The 26,654-nt window shown below is 27.5% G+C and overlaps 5 protein-coding genes across 5 annotated transcripts; all 5 read left to right on the top strand.

Annotated features, from left to right (window-relative positions):
- Window positions 1–4,126: 4,126 nt before the first annotated feature.
- PmUG01_02017300 (pre-rRNA-processing protein TSR2, putative) lies at window positions 4,127–5,448 on the top strand (the record flags this gene model as incomplete). The annotated part of the gene is made up of 4 exons (XM_029008647.1): window positions 4,127–4,185; window positions 4,586–4,686; window positions 4,989–5,074; window positions 5,248–5,448. 4 exons carry the CDS (start codon window positions 4,127–4,129, stop codon window positions 5,446–5,448), a joined length of 447 nt encoding a protein of 148 aa, XP_028860186.1.
- Window positions 5,449–8,098: 2,650 nt separating this feature from the next.
- Window positions 8,099–12,964, top strand: PmUG01_02017200 (conserved Plasmodium protein, unknown function; the record flags this gene model as incomplete). Its single annotated transcript, XM_029008646.1, has 1 exon — window positions 8,099–12,964. The coding sequence occupies one exon, from the start codon at window positions 8,099–8,101 to the stop codon at window positions 12,962–12,964; it is 4,866 nt and encodes a 1,621-aa protein (XP_028860185.1).
- A 1,233-nt stretch (window positions 12,965–14,197) lies between these two features.
- On the top strand, window positions 14,198–15,070 carry PmUG01_02017100 (conserved Plasmodium protein, unknown function; the record flags this gene model as incomplete). The annotated part of the gene is made up of 1 exon (XM_029008645.1): window positions 14,198–15,070. The coding sequence occupies one exon, from the start codon at window positions 14,198–14,200 to the stop codon at window positions 15,068–15,070; it is 873 nt and encodes a 290-aa protein (XP_028860184.1).
- A 1,671-nt stretch (window positions 15,071–16,741) lies between these two features.
- AARP2 (small ribosomal subunit assembling AARP2 protein, putative) lies at window positions 16,742–20,644 on the top strand (the record flags this gene model as incomplete). The annotated part of the gene is made up of 1 exon (XM_029008644.1): window positions 16,742–20,644. The coding sequence occupies one exon, from the start codon at window positions 16,742–16,744 to the stop codon at window positions 20,642–20,644; it is 3,903 nt and encodes a 1,300-aa protein (XP_028860183.1).
- A 3,389-nt stretch (window positions 20,645–24,033) lies between these two features.
- On the top strand, window positions 24,034–26,092 carry PmUG01_02016900 (ras-related protein Rab-5C, putative; the record flags this gene model as incomplete). The annotated part of the gene is made up of 8 exons (XM_029008643.1): window positions 24,034–24,118; window positions 24,428–24,497; window positions 24,650–24,688; window positions 24,897–25,009; window positions 25,288–25,340; window positions 25,556–25,649; window positions 25,782–25,834; window positions 26,054–26,092. Coding segments are annotated over 8 exons (546 nt in total), but the record flags the coding sequence as incomplete, so codon positions are not given.
- Between the last annotated feature and the right edge of the window lie 562 nt (window positions 26,093–26,654).

The raw sequence follows: 26,654 nt of genomic DNA, 5'->3' as shown, positions 1-26,654 counted from the left end.
ATCAAAATGACTAACTATCAAAATGGATAACTATCAAAATGGATAACTATCAAAATGACTAACTGTCAAACTTTCCAGTTTGATTTTAATTCTAAGTTTTGTTTTTTTAAAAATAAATATTCCACTTATGCGTTTTACTCAATTAATATTTTCTATGTACTATTGTGTGCAAGATATATGGTAAAAAAAGATTAGTCGGCATATGTTACTGTTGGCATTTTGCTTCAAGAAGAACGAGGTTAATGCATGGGTACGTATAATAAACATTCGCATGCATAAATGTATATACATACTAGCATATACACAACGTATGCATATATGCATGTATGCGTATATGCTAATGTTCATGTATACATTTGTGCAAATATGTATATACATGTAAAAGGCGTTTACTTCAACATATTCCCTTTAATGAATTATGAGTATAATGGCATAACATGATGCACGCGCGTAACGCAGAATTTTAAGCTTTTTTTTCAATCCAAATGTATATATATGTATATGTATATATATGTATAAGAGTATATATATGTATAAGTGTATATATATGTATAAGTGTATATATATGTATAAGTGTATATATATGTATAAGTGTATATATATGTATAAGTGTATATATATGTATAAATGTATATATATGTATAAGTGTATATATATGTACGTGTACATGTACGTACATTAGTATTATTAAGTCAAAATAAGTACAGTATATTATGCTTATGCAAACGCTCTTGATTGTTTTCCAAATAAATTAAAAAAGAGAAAAACGTTTAAACAGTAACACAATTAAAACACGGTTCAAAAATGGAAAAAAAAAATTGGTTAAAAATTATGAATGCGTTCATTAAACGGAGTAAAAAATATGTACATATGTTCGTACTACACATTACATAAGTAAGAATGGTATGTACGCATGTGCACGTATAAAGCTTATGCATATGCAATACGAAAATATTTTAGCTTATTCCATACCATTTAAATATGTACAAGCTCGTGTATATTAAGTACGTGTAAGTGCTTACATTTTTACTTATGCATTAGTTATTCAATTATTCATTCATTTATTCGTTTAATATTCGTTTCTTATTCATTTATTATGCATTTATAACTCATTTGCCATTCATTTATCGCTCATTTGCCATTCATTTATCGCTCATTTGCCATTCATTTATCGCTCATTTGCCATTCATTTATCGCTCATTTGCCATTCATTTATCGCTAATTTGTCATTCATTTATCGCTCATTTGCCATTCATTTATCGCTATTGTCATTCATTTAGTACTCATTTGTTATTCACTTCCTATTCATTTATTTATATTTTCTTCATATTACGCTAAAAGTGAACGACATAAATAATCAAAAAATTATTCGCTATAATAACAAATTATAAGTTTTCAAAAGAATGTACAATATTATAGCCACGGAAATAACAATACAAATAAATATTGACTAAAATTATTTAATTATACATAGCCTTTTATTTTTTATATTTTTTATTTATTTATTAAAAACGGAAATTTGTAAAAAACAAAAAGAATAATAACAAAACGAACATAAAATGAATATCATTTGTAAATATTATATTCTTATGTGTAAAATTGCAAAAATGGCATTATAAAAAACAAATTTTTAATCGCATGTACCATGTAAAATAAATAGGAGCCGCTAGTCCCATATAAATATACACATACATACGTACATACATACATAATATATACAGTTATCACACCCACTAATGCACATTTATGTAAATATATCCCTATATTTATATATATATATATATATATATATATATATATATATATAGCACTTCCTTTTTGGAGATGAATATATTATAAGTGAAAAATTCGCTATAATGTTGAACATATTCTTTTAAGTTAGTTTTTTTTTTTTTTTTATTTTATTTTTATATCCGTTTATTAGTATATCTGCTTATTGGGATATCTGCTTATTGGGATATCCGTTTATTCGTTTTTCTTTGGGTTTTAAAATTAAGAACTTGAGTTACGATGAAACAAAGCCATTTTAAAATTTTTTTGAGGTTACATATACTAATAAATATAGCTTTAAAAATAACAATCCGATCGCTTTGTTTGTACTAGTGTAGAAGTTGAAAACTGTGTGTCATTATATTTTCAACATATATGAAAACGAATTCTAGTACATTTCAGTAAATATATGATGTGTTACCAAATCTACATAGACACAGTTTACGTAAAATAAAAAGCTTTGAAAAGGGTAAAAATTTTAACATTCTACGTGAAGTATTTTCCCTTATATATTATCATTTTTATACTATGCTTTGTATACTATGATTTGTATACTATGATTTGTATACTATCATTTGTATATAATTTTTTTTATATAATTTTTTTTTTTTTCTTTCCAACTTGTTTAATCTTCAAGCTTGTTTTTTTTTTCTCTTGCTTTTTAGCAGAAATGCTGTAGGAAGAAGTGCCATATGAGTTTTTTCTTTTCTTTATTTTTTCTCTTTTTTTTTGTATCTTTTTTTTTTTTTAAACACATTTCCGCAACTATGCTAAAAATGATTAGCAACATAACGTCTGAACCTGGTCAGGTGAAAATTAATTATTGAGCACTTCAACAGTTAGGTAACTTAAGTCTTTGAAATATTTATAAAAGAGGATATGAGGCAAAAATACCATATTCTACGAGCATTACTTTCCTAACTCATAACACAAACTTGCAATTTTTTTGTGCATGATTATATATATATGTACTTATATACTAATATATTAGTTGTGAATATAATATAAAAACATAAATAATAAATGATGAGCAGCTAAAGATCCACTCTCTCATTTTAACATTATGTACTTTTATATAATTTAATTAAACAACAAACAAAAAAAAAAATAAGTATATACTATAACCTTTGGAAGAAATATATGTATATGTTCATATATATAAAATAATAGCGCATAAAGTTGTAAAAACTAAAAGTTAAATTATTCCTTTTTTTTCTCCTTTATTCATTAAAAATGGGGAAATTACATATACAAATGAAACAAAAACGTAATGCTATATACATAGTGAAAAAAAAAAATATATACCATTTAATATGTATACTTTTTTTTAATATGTATGCTCTTCTTTTTTCTTTTTTTTTTTTTTTATTCTTGTTGTAGTTGCAAATTATGATCTTCTTTATTTTACTGAAAGATTATATATTTCACGTAAACATTTGTTTCTGCACTTGTAAAAGCTCCACCTTGTTATTTTATGCTCCACTCATCATTTTTCAGGTCTGATAATAGATAAATGTATATATATATATATATGTATATGAATATGTACGTAGGGATGTTTTTATGATGCTATAACCTCTTCATTTTTTGTGATGGTAGTCCTAATTTTTTTGGACTATTTTACATATATTTCTATATATTTTATAAGAAAAAAGAAAAGAAAAGAATGTGGATATATATATATATATATATATTAAAAAAAATTATATCATTTTGTATAATATATTATAATGGTATATAATGCATATTTGATGTTTCTTAGATGAGTAATAATATGCGTAAAATATATTGCCATGGGAAAAACCTTAATGTTGTGGCCATTCGTTGTTTTATTTAAGATTATTATATTTTCCTTGTTTGCATTTAACACTTACCATTTGGCAATAATTATTACGTAATCTTAATAATTAACGCTTATTAATTAATAATTAATACTAAATTTTTTTTTTGTTCCTTTGTTTTTCTTTTCTTTTGTTTTTCTGTTCTTTTGTTTTTCTGTTCTTTTGTTTTTCTGTTCTTTTGTTTTTCTGTTCTTTTGTTTTTCTGTTCTTTTGTTTTTCTGTTCTTTTGTTTTTCTGTTCTTTTGTTTTTCTTTTCTTTTTCTTTTTTCCTTTTTCACATCTTAGTAGAGGAAATGTAACAACCGCAAGATAAAAAATTATTTTGCGTTATTTCGTAATATTCCTTAAAAAAAAAAAAAAAAGAACAATAAATAAATGAAGTGAATTATATTTGTTTGGCCCTATAGAACAATATACATTAAAGTATTTTATTATTATTATTATTATTATTATTATTATTATTTTTTTTTTTTATAATTGGCATATATATCCAATTTTAAAAGGGCACATACAAAATGAATGAAGATATATCTGTTTTATTACATGAAGGAATTAACTTAATATTTGAAAAATGGTATTATATATACATATAAATAAAATATATATAATATACGTATAAGTATGTACACATATTATAATTTCATAATACCAAAGGCAAAATGAAAAAGAATAAACAAATTTGCAAATAGGAGCAGCATGCGCAATTATTTTTAACTATTTAACTCCATGAGTTTTTGTAAAAGTATATTAAACTGCAATACCTCGAACATACCAAATGCTGTCTTTGCGTTTAATAGCAGCATAATATTACATTAAGCAGTTTTACGTATGTAATATGTTTTCCTTATGTTGTATCCTTAATTATAATCATATTCTTTGCTTCGAAAAAAAGAAAAATATATTTTATATATATATACATATATATATTTTTTTTTTTTTTTTTTTTTCAACTTTCGTATTCTTTAACAATGCAGGACAGTTCTTCGACTTGCTGTGACAAATAATTGGGGTGGGGCAAACTCGGAAGAAAAAAAAATAAAATTAATTGAATATGTATATAATTACATTATATCAAGTAAGCATGGGAAAAAAAAAAAATATGAACATGCAAGAATGTACATGCATACATATGTGTATATATGTATATCCATGCATATTAAACGGAACAAAAAAAAATATGAACAGTTCATATATTTCTCAAAAAGAACGACACCTTTCCTCCATTTCGTTTTTTTAGAATTTGATCACGTTCATAATATTTTTTTATGTAAATTTAAAAAAAAGATAAAGAAAAAAAAAAGCACACAGAAGTGCAAATACACACATGCCCATATGAATATTTATATATATATATATTTTTTTTTTTTTCTCATTTAGAGAATACTCCAAAAAATAAACTAGGCGACTATCTGAGAGATGAAATGGGCTCCCTGTTTAATGTAGACATTGAAGATGATAGTGATGTAATATAAATAACGAAGATAAATAGTGGAAATATAAAAATTCATTATGCATAAGTGCATGTATGTGTTTGTGTTTGTGTGTGTGTATGTGTATACATGTATGTGTATATATGTATGTGTATATATGTTTGTGTAAACCCTCTTATGTGGACTGTTGTTTTTTCTCCTTGCAGATAGAAGTTTCCGAATTGATACTAGACCTATATAATAATTTAAAAAAGAATAATTTAGGAATAATTGACAAAATTAGAGAAATTGAAGTATCTGATTTGATAGAGTCTAAGGGAAATAACTTAGTGCAAGAAGAACAAACTGACAACGAAGAACTTTCAAATAATGAATATTCGAGCACAGATCAATCAAATAGTGAATAAACATTAAGGAGAGGACAGTATATAATACCTTAATATAAAATATTGTTTGTATTAAATAAATGTTTAGAAGACAAGGAGATTAAAATTATATTGCAAAAAATTGCAAGGGAAATATTTAAGTACAAACACAAGAGAAAATTGATAATATATTGAATGAAAGTTTTGGTTTACAACTAAAGAAATTTTAGGCTAATGGAATCTTGCACGTTTTAGTGGGTAGACCTTTATCATTAGAAGAATTACGAAGGGAAAAATATGGGCATATATGAATACGTACGTACGCATGAATGTTTATATTTACATATATGTATATATGAACACCTTGTGCTGTTACAATGCAGCAATTTAAAATGAAGCCAAATTATGGGTACACGCCATTTTTAATGAAATGGCATAATTAGCGTACATTTAAATAACGTTTGCATTTTTCGTGTGCATTTTAGATTATCCTTTTCACATCAAACATAAAACGCGTGCATATGTATCAGTATGCATATGCTTACACATATGCATATATAAATATGTATTTTTATTTTTATGATGAGATAAAGAAAAAGCATGAACAAGTCACGTATTTTAGGTAAAACTGCATGAACAATTCAGGTTATTTGATAAATTTTATATATATTATATATATATATATATATATACATATACATATACATATACATATACATATACATATACATATACATATACATATACATATACATATACATATACATATACATATACATATACATATACATATACATATACATATACATATACATATACATATACATATACATATACATATACATATACATATACATATACATATACATATACATATACATATACATATACATATACATATACATATACATATACATATACATATACATATACATATACATATACATATACATATACATATACATATACATATACATATACATATACATATACATATACATATACATATACATATACATATACATATACATATACATATACATATACATATACATATACATATACATATACATATACATATACATATACATATACATATACATATACATATACATATACATATACATATACATATACATATACATATACATATACATATACATATACATATACATATACATATACATATACATATACATATACATATACATATACATATACATATACATATACATATACATATACATATACATATACATATACATATACATATACATATACATATACATTTTTTTTTTTTTTAAATGAAAAAACACTATTTAATTTTGCTTCTCTACATTATTATTAAAAAAAAGACAATTTATCATAGATGAATTTTAAAAAGATATTTATTCTAGCCTTTGTGGAAAAGTTCAGAGCCATCATTTCGTTTTTTCGATTTGCATTTATTTTCATTTGTGAAAAATTGACATGAGCTTCTTCGCAAAATAACGTGAAAAAACGAAAAAATCAAAAATTGAAAAAATGAAAAATTGAAAAATTGAAAAAAAAAAAATTATAATTGTATGAAGTTCCTCAAGGGCATTTTTTCAAAAAGAGCTAGTAATGCATATACCATATACATATATGTGCACATATGAAAACAGTTCCAACGATCCGTTCTTGCCGTTAAAAACTTTGATTTCTTCTTTCATTGGAGATGACAGTTGAGTACTTGTATTTTATATGCTATATTTTTGTAATATCGGTTTTACCCGTTTTAAAGAATGTTCTTTTTCACTAACAAAGAAATTCAACATTACGCATAAGTATATATACACATACGCAAATATATAAATAAATATATATATATATATATATATATATATATATATATATATATATATATATATATATATATACATATATGCATATGTGTATATATGTACTTAAAGATGGCGTGTAGTGGAAGAGAGTAAGGGTTAGTTACCATTGAGACCAATTTCGAACGACGTTCTTTATTAACAATATTTTTTATGAACAATTATTTTTCGCTAATTTATTTTGCAAGTCCTAGTTGTAAACTGTTTAAAAAAGCGCTAATACTTTTATTTTGTTTTAATTTGTTTCATTTTATTATTTAAAAAAAAAAAAAGTAAATTAATAATAGTCTGTTGCTCAACGAAGGAAAAATAAAATTCCAAAAATAAATGAATCTTCATGTGTATACACACATATGCGAGTACAGAATGAAATATTCATATGAGCTTAAGAGATTTTTTTTTTTTTTTTTTTTTTTTTTTTTTTTTTTTTTAATTATGTATATAGGTGTAAAATGATACATACACTTTCTCATGTACTTTTTTAAAATTGCTTATTTTGCTTGTTACCTTTTCTTCAGAACTGCATTTTGTTATTACTGTCATTATTACTGTTATTATTATCGTTATTATTATAAACTCCTCTTTCATTCAGTTCGTTTTCCCTCGAATTAGCCATTTTTTTTCTTTTTATTTAATTTAAATATCTCGCGATTATTCCTTTTCGCCAGTTCATCGATTAATATTGCGGTTCCATTTCATCCATCCATTTTCCTCGTTTATCAAATTTGAAATATTTTTTGTTTTATTCCTATATACTTGTTGACCTGAACATGTAATTAATTTTTTTTTTTTTTTTTCCTAAATGAAGTCTTTTAAAATAAATCCATTTGATGGGAGATCATGCAGTTAGACCTTTAAGTGCTAAAAGCCAGAATGAAAGTGAGTACGTATTTAATGAGAGCATCTATAAAAAAGAAAATGATGCTATGGTTGGAAATGGACCAATAGGTAAGCATCAAATACAAGAACAGAAAGGAAAGGCAGAGATTGGGAAAAACTTGAATGAAGTTAAAACAAGCTCAATGAAATTAGGCACAGTCGTGGAAGAAGCAGCTAAAGAGGATGCGGTTGGAACAAATTCTGAAAAGCCAAACGCGGGTGGTCCTAATGATGGCGAAATGGAGCAAGACCAAGTGAGCAAAATACTCGAGGATGACAAAAATACCAACAGCGAAGGAAACAAATTTCAGCGCAAGGAAAAAGACGTAATTGCACAAGGGGAAGAAGAATGGGTAGAGAATAGTCAAATTTGCAAAAAGACGAATTATGAGAATGATAAATATGAGTGTATGAGTACACACAACATATATACTAAACAAAATGATGAATGTAATGGAAATAAATATTTAAATAATTATACAGAAAAGTGTACAAATCAAATGACCAAGGGTTGGGAAAATTCCCCATATGATAGTCAAATGGTCATGAACGAAAAAAAAAAAAAAGATAAAATAATAAAATTATGTATTGTTGAGGAAAAAGAGAATACTAACAGTGAAGAAAATAAAAATTATAACTCCAATAATGTAAGGTATAACTCATTAAATGAAAACAAAGATAGTGTAGCAATGAATAAGTGCCATGATAAGAAAAATGGCAATACATTTAACAATGAAAATAGCAATACATTTAACAATGAAAATAGCAATACATTTAACAGTGAAAATAGCAATACATTTAACAATGAAAATAGCAATACATTTAACAATGAAAATAGCAATACATTTAACAATGAAAATAGCAATACATTTAACAGTGAAAATAGCAATACATTTAACAATGAAAATAGCAATACATTTAAAAATGAAAATAGCAATACATTTAATAATGAAAATAGCAATATATTTAATAATGAAAATGGTAATGATAATAATAATGAAAATGGTAATGATAATAGTAATGATAATAGAAACGACAGTAGCAATGGTAATGATAATAGAAACGACAGTAGTAATGGTAATGATAACGATGATAACAGGAATGATGGCCACAATGATAACAGGAATGATAGCCACAATGATTACAGGAATGACAATTATGGCAGTACCAGGCGTAGGGAAAACGCAAAAATTATGGAACTACACAAAAATGACAAAGCCACAAATATAAATATCTATAGACGCATGTACCAGTCATACATTTTATTAAAAAGGGAATACAACGAATTAATAAATGAAAACAGAAAAAAATTAGGAATAAATAAAAAATTAAAGTATGAATTAAATAATTTAAAGGATAATAATTATTATTCCAATCTTTTTTTTAAAAGTGATTCAGATAATCTTTTTGACGAATTAGCATCAGGAATAAGTAGCATTTTTAAATGGATTGACATCGAAAATAAAATTGCTCCCAAAAGTTCAGTCATTAATAGGCCAAATGCTGATAATAACGTGAAGAGCGATAAGTATGGTTTGCAACTTCTTAACAAAAAAGAGCTTGTACATAATCATGCATATCATCAAAGTGATACAGTAATTAATTTGGAAACGATAGAGAAGCAATGTGTGGACGATATTGACAATCATGTAATAGTTAGGAACGAAGCAAGTGCTAAAGAAAACGATTCGAAAAATGACAAAACAGACAAAAATTTACCAAGTAACAATACAAATGAATGTATAAGGAATGCTGAGCAAAATAACAAAGAGATGAAACATACCTTCCAAACAAATGGAGCATGTAAAAATGAAGAAAATGAATTATCAAGTAAGAACACACTATTCAATATAGATTTGTTCAAAAATGCTATTATTAGTAACTTCATTCCGAATAGCACTTGCACCGGTGAAGTTAATGTAGACTCAATTCACTCCACTAGTAAAAAAAGAACAAATGAAAAAAGTATGAACGGTTCCAATGGCTGTAACGACCTCCAGATGAGGTACAGTAATGGTAATAGTAGTAGCAGTAGCAGTAGTAGTAATAGTAATAGTAATAATAACAGTAAAAATAATGGTAATAATAATGGTAATAATAATGGTAATAATAATGGTAATAATAATGGTAATAATAATGGTAATAATAATGGTAATAATAATGGTAATAATAATGGTAATAATAATATTAGTAACAGTAATAATAAGAATTTCATGAATGAGGCAAATATTAAGGCCAAGGTGAAAGACGCTGACTATGAAACGATACCCGTTCTCAATGATGAGGGGTTTATTAAAATCGATTTAAATATTATGCAAAGTGAAAACACAAATGTAAATGATGAAGCTGCTAAGAAGGAGCCACTTTTAAAAAATGATATGTTAGCATGTAAGGACAAATGTCTAGTAGGTGGTACTGCTATAGGGGAAAACACCTCAATATTTAGTACTACACAAGAGAAAGAAGTGTTTCCGATCTGTCAAATATATAAGCAGCAAAATGGTCTTCCATACTCCCAGCAATACGCACAGCAAATGATACAACGTAACAGAAGCAAATATTCGTACATTAGTAAAATTGCACAAAAAGCTCCACCTAATATAGCAGAGAAAAAATATAGTCCAAAATTGAACTTAAAAAATGGAGGAGTATATAACACCGTTTTGGCTAGCAGTACTTATGAGCAAAGAATAAGAAAAAACTCCTTTTTATGGGAAAAGGAAAATATAGGAAAAAAAAGAGACACAAAATATGTCCACTGTACTAACCAATTTGAAGAAAGAGAAAGGAGCTTTTTAAAAAAGATAAATGACGATACCTTATTACTTAGTAGAGATCCAATAAAGGAAAACATTATCGACTATATAAAGAAGAAACTACATATGAGGAACAAAAGTATGATTAACACAGAGCAGGTTATGAGCTGTAACGAAAGTACAAATGGAGCACAAAAAGAACAGCAAAATGGTAAAGTGGCAAGCAACAAATTTGTAAACACCATACATGAAAACACAAATGATATGACAAAGATTGATGACTTTAATGATGACCTTAATGATGATGTTAATGATGATGTTAATGATGATGTTAATGATGATGATAATGATGATGTTAATGATGATGATAATGATGACAAAAAGGTGAAAACGATTTTTCATATATGTAATTTTAAGGAAAATAAATACATTCCCATAAATTTAATCAATTTTTTTTTAATTAATGAAAAGAATACACATTCGGATATCGATATCAGTTTAAACTGTTTAAAAAAAAATATGGAATTTATTTTAAAAAAAAATAAGAAAAAAATTGTATATAATATGAGCAATAATTTTGATAAATGCGCTCCTCGCGCAAACAACAATTTAGTAGAGAGAAGTGCCCATACTACTATTTCAAATTTGACCAATTGTCAAAAAAAGGGTAATTCAGGGCGAGACGAAGCTGCATCATTACATAAAATTGATAACAGTTCGTGTAACAGCGATAAAAATTTCGAAATGGAAGATACTCATATTATTAACAAGTCAGAAATAATAAAAAATAAAACAAATTGCAATTTAAAATCTATTCATGGTAACTCCAATTATGAGTACAATGAACAAAATGTGAATGATGGCGAAATACACACTTTTATAAAAATACTAGACCAAAGAAAGCATTTTTTTAAACTGAATAAATTGAGTAAAATTATCGTAAAAAAGACCCCCAAAAATTGTAAAATAAATGGAAAGAAAAGTATAAAAATTATTATGAACAGGTCAGTTATTCAGAACGACACCGAACTGGGTCGTATAATTAATAGCAAAACTGTGATAAGAAACAAAAACGAAATGAAAAGACTTAAATATCGATTAATTACGAAAGTGGAAGAAAATAATATTTTTTTATGTGTATCGAAAGTAGATAAAAAAGAACTTTCATCTACCTTGTTGAACACTTTTTCACCAAATTGTGATAATTTCTCCTGCACATATAAAAAAAAAAAATATTGCATGTTCAGGAAAAAAAAAAAAAAAAAATTTCAAATAAAGAGTGATAAAATAAACAATCAAAATGAGAGAAATATATTGAAGAATATAAAAAAGATAGAGGAAAATGGCAGACCTATTTTTCCATTTAATATAAACAAAAATGATAATAAATACAAAGGGGGAAAAAACGACCTTACAAGTCTAAATGAAAGCTTCAGTAGAGAGAAATACATGAATGAAACTCTTCATAAGGAGCATGATAAGGAAGAAGTTGAAAAGGGGAGAGAATTCTATGGAGATGCTTCTAACAATTGCGTTAAAAACAATTTTAATGAAGAAACTAAGAGCATAGATGTGGATCATGGAAAATATGTAGCTATGTCGAAGCTCCAACTGATTGAGGATGTCCCATATATGATTAGTAGTTCAGGAAATGATGACTTGTTAATACAGTTTAAAGAGTTACTGACAAAACATATATTATCTCTTAACATTTTAAGTAAACAAATAGATGAAAAGGAAATAGTTAGCGAAATTAATGATGAAGTGATAATAATAGGAATAAAATTATTTTTAAATGATAAGTACATATTACTCTTTGTTGATGCATTAAATAGTATTGAACACACAGTGAGAAAATGGGTTGATCATAATGAACAAGCATTAAAATGTTATATTAAACATAGTTGGAAATTTTCCAATTTTTTTAAGTATTACCCCATAAATGTATATACTTTTTTTTGTCATTTTTTAAACATTCTTGAAAATCTAGTTGAGCAATATCCTTTTTATTTTTCCATTTCGATGGAGGACATACTCCCCCTAGATTCTCACACAAAGTGAATTATGCGCCATGCACACAAACATGCACATACTTATACACATACGTATACATATACAGATGAAAGTACGAACACACGCTTAATCCCAAATATGCATATAGCCACGTATACACATATACGCCCACGAACATACATATTCACATACGTACATATTCACACACGTACATATTCACACACGTACATATTCACACACGTACATATTCACACACGTACATATTCACACACGTACATATTCACACACGTACATATTCACACACGTACGTATTCACACACGAACATACATTGACCCATGGGGTGGACTGATATATTTTTTTACCTACATATGATATATATTTACATAATTCATATAACGCAACGGGCTTGAGGGGCATGCACAACAGTTTATTTGTTTTTTCACATTTTATTCAATTTTTTCTCGTCCTTTTGAAGTATGGCAGGTCAAGTTATTACATATAATATTGTGCCGTGTTATTTATACTTCTTGTTATACTATGTTATGTAATATTCTTTTTTTTTTCTTTTTTTTTTTTTTTGTTTGTAACACCTAAGTCCTAATGTAAGACCATAGAACAAATACTGCTCTAGGAGCTTTTAAAGCTTAACCAAGTGACGATTTTACTTTTTAAGGATAAATGTGTAAAGGCACTTACATGCATAGAACAAAGGGAAAAAAAAAAAAAAAAAAAAAAAAAAAAAATGGGAAAGAGGTAAGGGGAATGAGTAAATCGTAAAGAGCAAGGAATAAATAGTTAAGAGTAAATAGTAAAGAGCAAATAGCAAAGAGTAAATAGTAAATAGTAAATAGGTAAGAGTAATGCAGAATCATGCGCAGTGAAATGCTAGGTTGTTTTCAAATAGAGTTACAGGACAACCTTTCTGTGAGCTATAGATAATCTGCTTATTTAATATTCATGACTTATCGCATATCATTTATCGCTTACCATTTAAGCATTCTTATTTGTTTTATTTTTTTTCTTTTGATACATAAGTAATAATACATTGCACCATATTACCGACATGTGCAAATATCCGCGTTTGGCATGTTAATGTGTTCATGCTTGCAGAGGAGTACACAGCAAACTAGAACTGCGCTTGTTTACGTATACATGTACATGCTTATGTGTGTGCATATGTACATACATATTTATATATATGTGCTAGTACATACACCCATAAGTACATAGTCCTGTACACACACGCATATATTTCGGTGCAAAACATTTACAGACAAAGTATGAAATACATAGCCTTTTTTACCGTCCTCCTTTTTTACTTTTACAATGAACAAGGGGATCCCCCTGAAACGATATGCCCCCATTCTGTTCTCTCAAAAAATGAAGATATAAAAAATATTATGTACAACTTTTCATTAAGCAAGAAAAAACAAGCCAATTCAAGGATTTTGTATGACTTGTTAAGAAAACGTCGTAAGGGAAGGAGACGAAGAGTACAAAATCGAAAAGGAAGAAGAAGACAAAATAATAGGAGAGCCAGAAAATTGAAAAAAAAAGAACAACGAAGAAAAAGAAAAGAAGAAAGGAAACGAAAAAGGGAAAGAAGAAGGCAAGAACGGAAGAGAAAAAGGAAAGAACGAAAAAGGAAAAAAAAAGAAAAAAGAGAGAGAAAAAAAGAAAGAAAAAGAGAAAAAAAGGAAAGAAAAAGGGAAGAAAAGGAAAGAAGAAGAGAAGAAAAAGAACGACAGCAACAAACAAGTGAACATGTTGACTTACAAGAACACATGAATAAAAATAATGATGAAATTGCACAGGAAACTGGGAATGAAGAACAAAAATATACCACAAGAAAAAACAATTATGAACAGGATGATGATATGGCATTCCCTAATAGATACATAACTGAAAAACCTGATCATGATGATACAACAAATAACGATAAAAGCTCATTACAGAGTATTAACAGAACAGCAAATGAACCGTATTACAACAATATTGAAAATAATGCAGGGAAAAGCATAAGCTCTTCACTCAGCTCCTCCTATAATGACACAGAAGATAACGAGAAAGTTATTAATATAGATAAATTAAAACATGAACCCAAAAATGTAATAGTTCAAAAGATTAAGCGAGCGCTGCAAATGTTACAGTAGAAGGGACGAGAAGAAGTGTTATCTCCTTACCCGCATATAAGCAAATATAATATGGGGGCATGACCATATGTATATATATATATATATATATATATATATATATACATATACTACGGATAATCATCTATACACGTGCATACAAGTAATGGTCAGCATGTATAGACACATATGCAAAAACTGGGGAGCTAAAATTCAAATGGTCATGCGCACAGTCACTGTTAGAGGTTCCCCTCATTTATTATGTTACATTGTATTGTATTACATTGTATAGAATTTTATGGTATAGAATTTTATTTCGTTGTATTTTATTTTATTTTATTTCGTTATATTTTATTTTATTTCGTTATATTTTATTTTATTTTATTTTTTCTGTTCTTGTTTCTTATTTTATTACTGGGTTATCTTTATTTATCATGTGATACATCGTGCAGCAAATTGTGCCACCCGATGTGTTGCTCTCTGTAATCCTTTTTCCTTTGGTTCCTTTTATTTTTCTATATTCAGAGAAAGCCATAAAAAACGATGATACAAAAAAAAAAAAAAAAAAAAAAATTAAAAAAAAAATAAATAAAAAGTTTTACTAATGATTTTTTTTTTTTTTTTTTTTTTTCTTACAAATTGAATAAAAGAATATACATTTTCTCTTCTTTGCCCTACTTTTGTTTTTTTAGAATTTTTTCGTTTATAAATTTATCCTTTCCTTACGAAAAAAGCTTCTCTGCTAATAATTTTTTTATATTTCTGCACACGGGAAAAACATTTTATTCGTTCATTTGAGGAAAAGAAAAAATATCAGTGAAACAAATTAATTACGTACGTTAAGTATATGTGCATATATACATACATATATACATACATACGTACATACATACGTACATATATACATACATATATACATACATATATACATACATACGTACATACATACGTACATACATACGTACATACATACGTACATACATACGTACATGTATACTGTCAAAATTGTTTGAAGAAAAAAAAAAAAAAAAATAATAATAATAATAATAATAATAATAATAATAATAATAATAATAATAATAATAATAATAAAATAAAATAAAATAAAATAAAATATAGCAAAATAAAGCAAAGTAAAAGGAACAGGAGTCATAATATAATGCTTTTATGCTGGAATAGCACAAATGCGTGTTTGAAGCAACTGAGTGGTAGTCGCAGCAGTAGTGCTCATAGCAAACATTCCTTTTAACTACATTGTTGAGGATAATTCCAAAATAGGAAAAAATATAAATATAAAAGCGCAAGGAAAAGTATTATTTGAGAAAAAAGAAAAACATATACCTTCCATAGTATATGTAGTGCCACAGATATAAAACGAAAAAAATAATTTAATATGAGAAAAGAGCAAATAACGTGGTATGGTAATATAACAAAGGTGTTGTACAGCATTAGTTAACTGTGATACACTCCTTAACCAACTAAATGGTCCTCAATATTTTTTTAAAAAAAAAAATAAGAAAAATGTAAAAAAAAAATATAAGAAATATATAAAAAAAAAATACAAAAAGATATTAAAAAAAATAAGAAAAATATAAAAAAAAAAAAAAAAAAAAAAAACAAATCAAATCAAATCAAAAGGAAGGATAACAAACAAAACATCTTGCAGTGAACAGCGGGGTGAAATAAAAAGCCATGGAGGAAAAGCGGAAGCACCACAAGAAAAAGAAAGTAGGGAAAAAAGCAAAAAAAAAAAAAATTAGCAAAAATGTAATACATAATAAGAAGTATCACAAAGCGTACGCATTCAGCGGAGGAATAAATAGCGCTCATAGGAGGAAACAGCATTTGTTTGAGTTAGAAGAAAAGAAACTAAGAGTTCCAAAGCATTTTAAGGAAGGAAGTAAAAATAGTCCACTGATTGTAGCAATACAAGGAGCAAAGGGGGTTGGGAAAAGTACACTGTTAAAGAGTTTATTAAAACATTATGTTGGTATAACTGTGAATGAAGTGAATAATGGTCCTATATCCATTTTTACAAAAAATGGTAGAAGATATACTTTTATAGAAACAAAAGATGATATACTAGCTATGATTGATGTAGCAAAAATTGCAGATATATGTTTACTAGTAATAGATGGAAATTTTGGTTTCGAGTTAGAAACCTTAGAATTTATAAGTATTCTAAATACACATGGTATGCCCAAAGTATTAGGTGTAGTAACTAATCTTGACAAATTTAAAGACAGTAAAAGTATTAGGAAAAGAAAAAAAAAATTAACTAAAAGATTTGCAGAAGAATTGGTTGAAGGATCGAAAATTTTCTTTCTTAGTGGTATACAAAATAATAGATACAACAAAACGGAAATAAGAAATTTATGCAAATTCTTGTCAGTTGTTAAGAAGCCCTTAATATCATGGCGTGATCAGCATGGCTACATGCTCGCCCTGCGTGTGGATGTTGAGGAAGCGAAAGAGAAAGAGTTTAGTTATTCAAGTGATATTGTCAGTAATTCAAGTACATCCAATGCTGCCAGTACGACCAATGGGCGTGGTAAGGAGGATAAAAACACAGATCTAACGAACTTTTTAGCAAACGCAAATAAGCATATGACGGTATACATAGAAGGGTACGTGTACGGCTCGAAAATTTACAAAAATCAAACGATACATATACCTAACATGGGAGATGTTAAAATAGAAAACATTCAGGTTTTACAGGACCCTTTTAAGTATGATGAACAGAAGAAGAAAACAAATATATACGCCCCTATGTCTGATATAGGCAATGTTGTCTTCGATTTTGACAATATGTATATTCACATACCAAAAAATAAAATAAATTTTACCAGAAGGGAGTTGCTGATGGGAGGGGAAGAAAAAGAAGAGGAAGGAGAGGAAGAGGAAGAGGAAGGAAAGGAAGGGGACGTAGGGGATTACAGTGATTCTGGAAGTGATGATGGGAGTGATGATGGGAGCTATGATGGGAGCGATGATGGGAGTGAGGAAGGTGGAGTGTCGAGCAGAGTGAAAGTGGGGTCAAGCGAAGGCAAAGAGCCATATGCAAAAGTGGGTAAAAAGAATAAAGCCCATACCAAAGGGACGAATCAAAAATACATGACTGAAAGCATAAAAATGATAAGGGATTTGCAGAACTCGAAATACATTTTTTCCAAGCACTCAGAAGAAGGAGATAAATTAATTCTATTTGATGATAGAAATGATGAAGAAACAAGAGGAGTAGTGGATGTAAGGAGAAAAGCGCCCTCAAATGTGTTCGTTAGTGAAAAACAAAAAAAAAAAAAGCTAGCTGACGATTATGTGAATGAGAAGGCAGAGGAGTATAACAAGTTGAAGCATATTCTGTTCGAGAAGAAGAACAAGGACGAGGATGATTATTACTATGCGGAGGGGGTTAGCATCTCTTCCGACGATGAGAAGAAGTACGGCGATGGTTGGAAATACGAAGCTGATAAGAGCTACAAGGATGGCGGGAGGAACGAGGAAGATAAAAACTACAAGGATTGTGGGAAGTACAAAGATGATAAGAACTACAATGATGGTAAGCAAGATGAAAAATTTAGTAATTTCTACCGAACCTATGGCTTGAAGTGCGATATCGGGGAGGAAGAAAGTGCGAGCGCTTTTCCTGATCAAGGTACAGGAGAAGATACTTCTACGAATAACAGATCTGATGCTAACGGTGTAATGGAAAAAGAAAGAAAAGTATGTACCCCCATTGAAACAACTATGGACTTGAGATATTATAGTGAGGATTACAAAATTGCGGAAATACTAGCTTTCGATAACAAAGTAAATATTGATAGTTTTGTATATGATTATAAGTACATAAATAGGAAAAATAGCTACTTATATTACAAAGGTGATATTATTAACATTTTGAAAGAGGAAAAAAGAAAAGTGCATGATGAGATTTTACCGGGAGACCAAATAAACAGGTACATGTATAAAACTTTGCTAAGTACAGACATTGTTCAGGATAATAATGTAAACAGAAAATACAGTTACATGAACGAAGATAATTATTATTATAATTACCAAGATACGTTCAAATGTACAACGGATAATATTTTTATCTTTAACAACTTGACTGTATCCCTCGTAGATATAGCAGACCATGCGCTAGTTGAAAATTTTTTCTTCATTTACGGTAGCGTGTATAGCATGTACTTTGGAAGGGGTGAGCACTCGGATGGAGATAAAGGTGGAGAGTTGGATGGAGAGTTCAGTGGAGAAGTGAATGGAGAGGTAGACGGAGGAGTGGATGGAGAGATAGATGGAAAATTAAATGAAGATGAGGACGATCCCATAGCTGATCGCCTATCCCATCTCTCACCTGAGAAGAGTTGGAAGCGAGTGAAGGCAGAAAGGGAGCTGCAGATGGAGAAGTACAAAGAGACGGAGGAGGTGGGTGCGTTAAGTAATGCATATGGTTCCGCTGCGAATATTGGTGAGTATGGAAGAATAGAAATAAGAATTGAAAAAAGCAAATTAGGAATATTAAAAAATGGATTGATCATATGTGGTGGATTACAGAGTTATGAAGAAAAAGATTCATATGTACATTGTAGAATTAAAAAACATAGATGGTTCCCAAAACTTTTGAGATCAAATGATCCACTCATTTTTTCAGTTGGATGGAGGAAATTTCAAAGTATTCCAACCTATTCAATAAATGAAAGAAATAATGTAAGAATAAGATATTTGAAATATACAACAGAACATATGCATTGTAACTGTACATTTTATGGACCTTTAGCTGGTGTTAATAGTGGTATATTGGCTTTATATAATTACAAGAAAACTCCTTTTTATCGTATATGTATTAATGGTGTAATAATTGAAACAAATAATAATATAAATATTATGAAGAAATTAAAACTAATTGGAGAACCATATAAGATTTATAAAAATACAGCATTTATTAAAAATATGTTCAATTCAGATTTAGAGGTGTGCAAGTTTATTAACTGTCCAGTTGTTACTCCTAGTGGAATAAAAGGACTTATAAAAAACAAACTAGATGACAAGGGGAATTTTAGATGTACTTTTGCTGATAAAATTCGCATAAGTGATATTGTTATTTTAAAACTATATGTTAATGTAAAGATAAAGAAATATTACAACTACGATATTGAAAATAAATTAAGATCTATAAATGAATTGAGGTATATATACAATATATATGTAAATCATACTAGTGGTAATTATAGAAAAACACCATTCAGACATTTCTATCATAGTAAAATACATATCAATCCTAAGCTGTTAAAGGAATTACCTTATAAAACGAAACCAAAATTATTTAAAAAAGTACAACATTCGAATCAGATAAACAAAAAGAAAGAACAACAAAAGGATCAAATAAATTTTCATGCACTTGAAAATCCAAAATTAGCTGCACGATGGTATCAAATGTTACATACCATTAAAAAGAACATGATTGAAAAGAAAAAAGAAAAATCAAAATTAGCTTACCATAACAAGTTAAAAAACAAATTAAAGATGGAACAGGAAAAGCAGAAGGTTATAAAAAGCAGGAAAAAATTATCTTACAAGAAATCCAGGAAGCCCTAGCCCCTCCCCCTCTCTTCCCCGTGCCGATGTACAGAATACGGGCCATGTTACGCGCGCGAGTTTGCATATATAAAAGTTGCAAATGTATGCATTTTTGTGTATGCAAATATATGTGTTTGGAAACATGCATATATATATATATATATATATATATATATATATATATATATATATGTATGTATCTGTACGTATGTGTATTTTTTTTTTATTTTTTTTTTTTTGCTTCCCTGTTTGATGTCGGCCTTTTTCTCAATTTTCGCAATTTCGAACCGTATCTCCGTAGATGCAGCATTAGCGTTTCCCCCCCCCCCTCTCATATTTTGAAATAATTTAATTTTAATTTAATTTTAATTTAGTTTAATTTAGTTTAATTTAGTTTAGTTTACTTTAATTTAGTTTAATTTAGTTTAATTTAGTTTAATTTAATTTAATTTAATTTTAATTTATTTTAATTTATTTTAATTTAGTTCAATTTAGTTTAATTTATTTTAATTTTAATTTAATTTTAATTTATTTTAATTTAGTTTAATTTAGTTTAATTTTAATTTAATTATTTTTTTTTTTTTTCATTTTACAACTTGTACGTTGTGATGGCCCAAGTGCTCCCCATTCCGTGTACTGTAGTCATACCAGTACAGTAGCTACTTTTGGCTTATCCAAATTATGATCATAATCGTCATCATAAGCAATATCGTTATAAACTTATAATTATTACAATTATAACTGTAACGTTAACATTATAGTTGTCCTTATCCTTATCTCTACTCTTACAATTATCTTCATCCTTAACTTTATCTTTATCCTTATCCATATCCATATACTTTCTTTTTTTTTTCAGCTAGCTATTTTATATCATATTTATTTTATGCACACTAATGCGCGTGTGCATAATTTTTTTTTTTTTTTTTTTTTTTTTTCATTTTGTTATTTTGTCGTTTTATTGTTTTGCATTTTTGCTTTTTTGTTGTTTTGTTGTCTTCACTTTGAACCGTTTATACCTCAATACAAGGCTTTGGAGTGCGCAACCCCTTGGACATATGTTCCCTTATTTTACTTTTCGATGTAATATTTAACTAGATGAGCAACTCGCTACGCTATATCGTTTGCCACTGTTCACATAAAATATATTGGTAGGAATAAACATCATCAAAAATAATGAAGAATTAACACACTTCTTTTAATGTAAACTTTTTATTCAACTTGTCTATGAAGTTTCGTTTACACATTAACATGTTCATATGTAAATAATACATACACCTGATCAGTTCTAGCATAGCATGGGCAATATTAGCGCAAAATGGAACAGCTGTGTTTTGACCAAGCCGTTCTTTTTATTATTTTTTCTTCTCTTTACTTCTCATTGCTTCTCATTTTTTCTTATTATTCTTTCACTTTTAATTAGTAAATAAATAAAACGGGAAAAAAAAAAAAAAAAAATTGAAAGCCTGTGGCATAGGTGCTGGAGGTGGTACCTGTAATAATAGGGACCCGCGTGCATATGCACATGGTATATACCTGCACACTTATAAGTAATATTTACTCAAGTAGTTTATTTTTGTAATATGTTCATGTTGTATTTGTAAATGTGCTTACTCTGCTGCATGTTGACACAAAATTAATCCAACCTTGTTTGGAAATGTAAACGCGTCTTATGCATTTTCCTACAAAAGGTTATCTGTTATGTGGGCACACATAAACATACATACATACATACATACATCCATACATACATACATACATACATACATACATACATACATACATACATACATACATACATACATACATACATACATACATACATACATACATACATACATACATACATACATACATACATACATACATACATACATACATACATACATACATACATACATACATACATACATACATACATACATACATACATACATATATACATATACATATAATATTCACATATGAATGTTAATACATATACAATATTTATTTACATATGAATGTGTATATATTTATTTACATACGAATATGTACGTATGCATACATTTGTGAATACATGTGCAAATTCTGCACATACTGGTAGACCAAAAAGCCATGTATCCCGCATCCCTTTTGCATTTTTTTTTTGAAGTTATTTAAAAAAGAAAATTGCGATTGTTAATGTGAATGTGGCTGCCTTTGCAATTGGAACTGCATATGTAACTATAAATGTATATTATTTTTTTTTTTTTATTTTTTTATTTTTTTTTTTTTTGACATATTAATGAAGCATATTCGATAAATATGTTATCAGAAAAAACTAAATTAATTACAGTAGAAAAGCACAAAAATAGTACATACATACTTCTTAGTACTTCTTGCATAGTTCATACATATGCGTACAAACTGCATATGTACAAGTAAACGTAAACACATACGTACACATGTATACATACTTATACGTGAGCATTTAATATTCGTGTGGAAAAAAAAAAAATTTTGTAAATAAAAAAAAAAAAAAAAAACTCTATTCCTATTTCTATTTTTTTTTCTTTTTCCTTTTTTTACTTCGAAAGTTTACATTCATTTTTTAATATAAAATATGTTTCCGAAATTTTTATATTTTAATCACTACGTTGTACTTTGTAAAAAATGCAAAATATTCTTATAACTAATGTAAAAATAAAAAAAGAAACAGTAACGAAAATGATTTAGTGTAATACCAAATGTATTTATTAAAAGGAAGCTTCAAAATTATATTGTTTTTTTGTTTTAGTGTTAAAGATAAGATCTGATTGCATGCATGGATATCCACATACATGAATACATACGTATATGCTTGCATATATACATGAATATATACGTTTATGCTCACACACTCTTATGCATACGTACACATGTGAGCACTTACCTACATACATACACAATCAAATGATCATTCCATAAAAAAGGAGTATATATACTTCCTCAACATAACTTCTATTAACATATATTCAAGTGTACATTTGTAGCTTCATTGAATATACATGTACTGATAATCCTTCGTTATCGTGATTTCCCAAATTTGTACAAATAAGATGGCATATTACTTATCAAATTTAAATAACAATGAAAATTTTGACACCAACCAAAATTATAATTCGACAAAAGTTTTTAATTCTAAATTAGTTCTATTAGGTTTCTAATGAATAATTAATATACATTTAAGTACACACACACACGCATGTACTTGTACATGTACATACGTCCATACATATATACATATAGAAGTTGAACGTTTTTGCAAAAATTTCATTATGATGTGTCTTCCTCTACAATATTTCAATATAGTGCAAGTTTTTTAATTTTTTTTTTAATTTTCTTTTTTTTTCGAAAAAAGAAACAAATAACATGATAAAAAAATTTAAACACACGTACGTGCATTTACAGGAGATACATCCGTTGGAAAGTCATGCATTGTTGTAAGGTTTGCAAAGAATGAATTTTATGAGTATCAAGAGTCAACTATTGGTGGTAAGTAACACCACAGTGTAAGGGCATAGACTCGTCGAATGCTCTGCATGTGTGAAAATATGTTTGAATACATGCATACATACATGCAAATATTTGCGAAGAGGAAATTCAAAAATACGTGCCCCTTCATTAATTTTGACTAAGGCATAATATTTTTTGCTTTCATATTAATCTATATCATTTTTACGGGATATATTTCTGATGAGAGCATTTTTTTATTTTTTATTTATTATTATTATTATTATTGTTTTTTATTATTATTAATATAAAATGCTGATACATGTATTTCACTTTTTACATTTTCAAAAGCGGCTTTTATGACCCAGTTAATTGACATTGGAGAGTGCACAATTAAATTTGAAATATGGGACACAGCAGGGTAAAACAAAAATAAAAAGAAACGAAGTAAAAATAAAATGAAATTAAGTTTAATAAACCACAGACATTGCAAGCATTACAATATTTTTGTAATCAAAAATATTATAAAGTGTTATAAAACTTTATTTTTCGTTTTTGTATTATTTAAAATAGGCAAGAAAGGTACAGAAGTTTGGCACCAATGTATTATAGGTAACAAGAAAAAAAAAAAAAAAAAAAAAAAAAGTGTCCTGTACAACCGTTCATGCGTTTTAAAGTTGCCTATATGTTCGTATATTTTGTTTAAGATTTTTTCTCTTCTCATTTTTCAATTTTCATTATTCATTATTCCTCCTTTTAAATTTCGTTATTGTTAACTCTACCTTTTTTAACCTGTTGCTTTAACCGCTAATCATTGTAGAGGCGCATCAGCAGCCGTTATAGTTTATGATATAACAAATAAAAAGTCCTTTGAGGGGGCGAAAGGATGGATACATGAACTAAAATCAGTGCATTCAAACGATATTATCATAGGTTATTTTTACTTTATTTATTTTGTTTATCTTGTTTATTTTTATGTTGTTTATCTTGTTTATTTATATGTTGTTCATCTTGTTTATTTTTATGTTGTTCATCTTGTTTATTTTTATGTTGTTCATCTTGTTTATTTTTATGTTGTTCATCTTGTTTATTTTTATGTTGTTTATCTTGTTTATTTTTATTTTATTTCTTTTTAAATTTTCAAAATATTCAATCGTATTTGTTCAATGCAAAATCTTTTTGCTGTTCCTTATTTTTAAATTTTAACGCAGCCTTAGCCGGTAACAAAAACGACTTGGAAAGCAACAGAGTTGTAGATAGAGAAGTAAAAAAGAAAGAAGCATACATACATGTGCGTACATGTATATATTCCACATGAACAGTTCATACAAAATAATGAACGCCGTGCACAAAATTTAAGGCTACAGTTAAAGTTTGGCGAAAATTTATGCACAAGTCATTAATAAATTATATGTATATCCTTACGTATTCATAATTTTTTTTTTTTTTTTTTTTTTTTTTTTTTTTTTTTGTTAATAGCTAGCTGAATCTTTTGCAAACAGTAACAACATATTGTTCATCGAAACCTCAGCAAAAACGGGGAATAATGTAAACGAGTTATTTTTAAGAATAGGTTATACTAAAAGGATATAGAAACTTTTACGTGTACTTTTAATGTTCCTGTTACTTCTATTTTTTTTTTTTTTTTTTTTCCCCACTTTCGTTTCGTAAACATTAATACGTTCCTACTTTTTTTTAATTTTAGCCAAAAAGTTACCACTTCATAAGAAAGAGCAAGACAAATTCACAGGAATTCAGGTTTAGAATAACACAAAAAGAAAATGCGAATTTATTGAATAAGTTCACTGTATCTGTTTTTTGGTTATGCTTTAGCAGTATATTTGGTACATTTTTCTTTTTTCTTTTTTCTTTTTTTTTTTTTTTTTTTTTTTTTTTTTTATTCGCTTTTACTTATTTTTTTTTTTCATATAATATCACATGAATTTATGTCGTTTAATTTAATCCTTACAATTACAGATCAACAACACAGAAGAAACAAAAAAAAAATGCTGTTAGTTATGGACGGGAAAATATTCTATATGTTTTATTTATTTTTTTTATTTTATTCTTTATATCATAAGATATCATGCAGTTATATATATGAGAATTTTTTGAGATGACTTTTTCTGTCATTGGAATTAAAAAGAAGATAGAAGTGGAGGATGTGGTTCTTCCTTCCTGCAGAAGTTGAGATCATTAATATATAATACGTATTACTATTTAATTTTTCGAAAAGTTACTGGGGTCTGTATGTACTGTGTAGTATATACATGCATACATACGTACACATGTGTACAGTGTTTGTGTTCAAAATGAATTATTTTAAAAATGCCTTTCTTCCTTTCAATTATTAATAATTAATTTCCTTAATTATATCTTACCCATTTTGCTATTTAATATTTTCTTGTTTATATAAGCGCTATTTATTTTTGCATCTCTTTTTACAGCTACAGCTATATATATATATATATATATATATGATGTACTCTTCAGCTTTTCTTACCCCTACCATTTCATTTTTTTGCGTGTTTATCTATATATCTATCCGTTAATACACGAATGTGTTTATATGTACATC

The sequence above is a fragment of the Plasmodium malariae genome, assembly GCF_900090045.1.
Source record: "Plasmodium malariae genome assembly, chromosome: 2".
NCBI classification, from domain to species: domain Eukaryota; phylum Apicomplexa; class Aconoidasida; order Haemosporida; family Plasmodiidae; genus Plasmodium; species Plasmodium malariae.
Note: the sequence above shows the minus strand (reverse complement) of the source record. Positions and strands in the feature narration are given on the sequence as shown.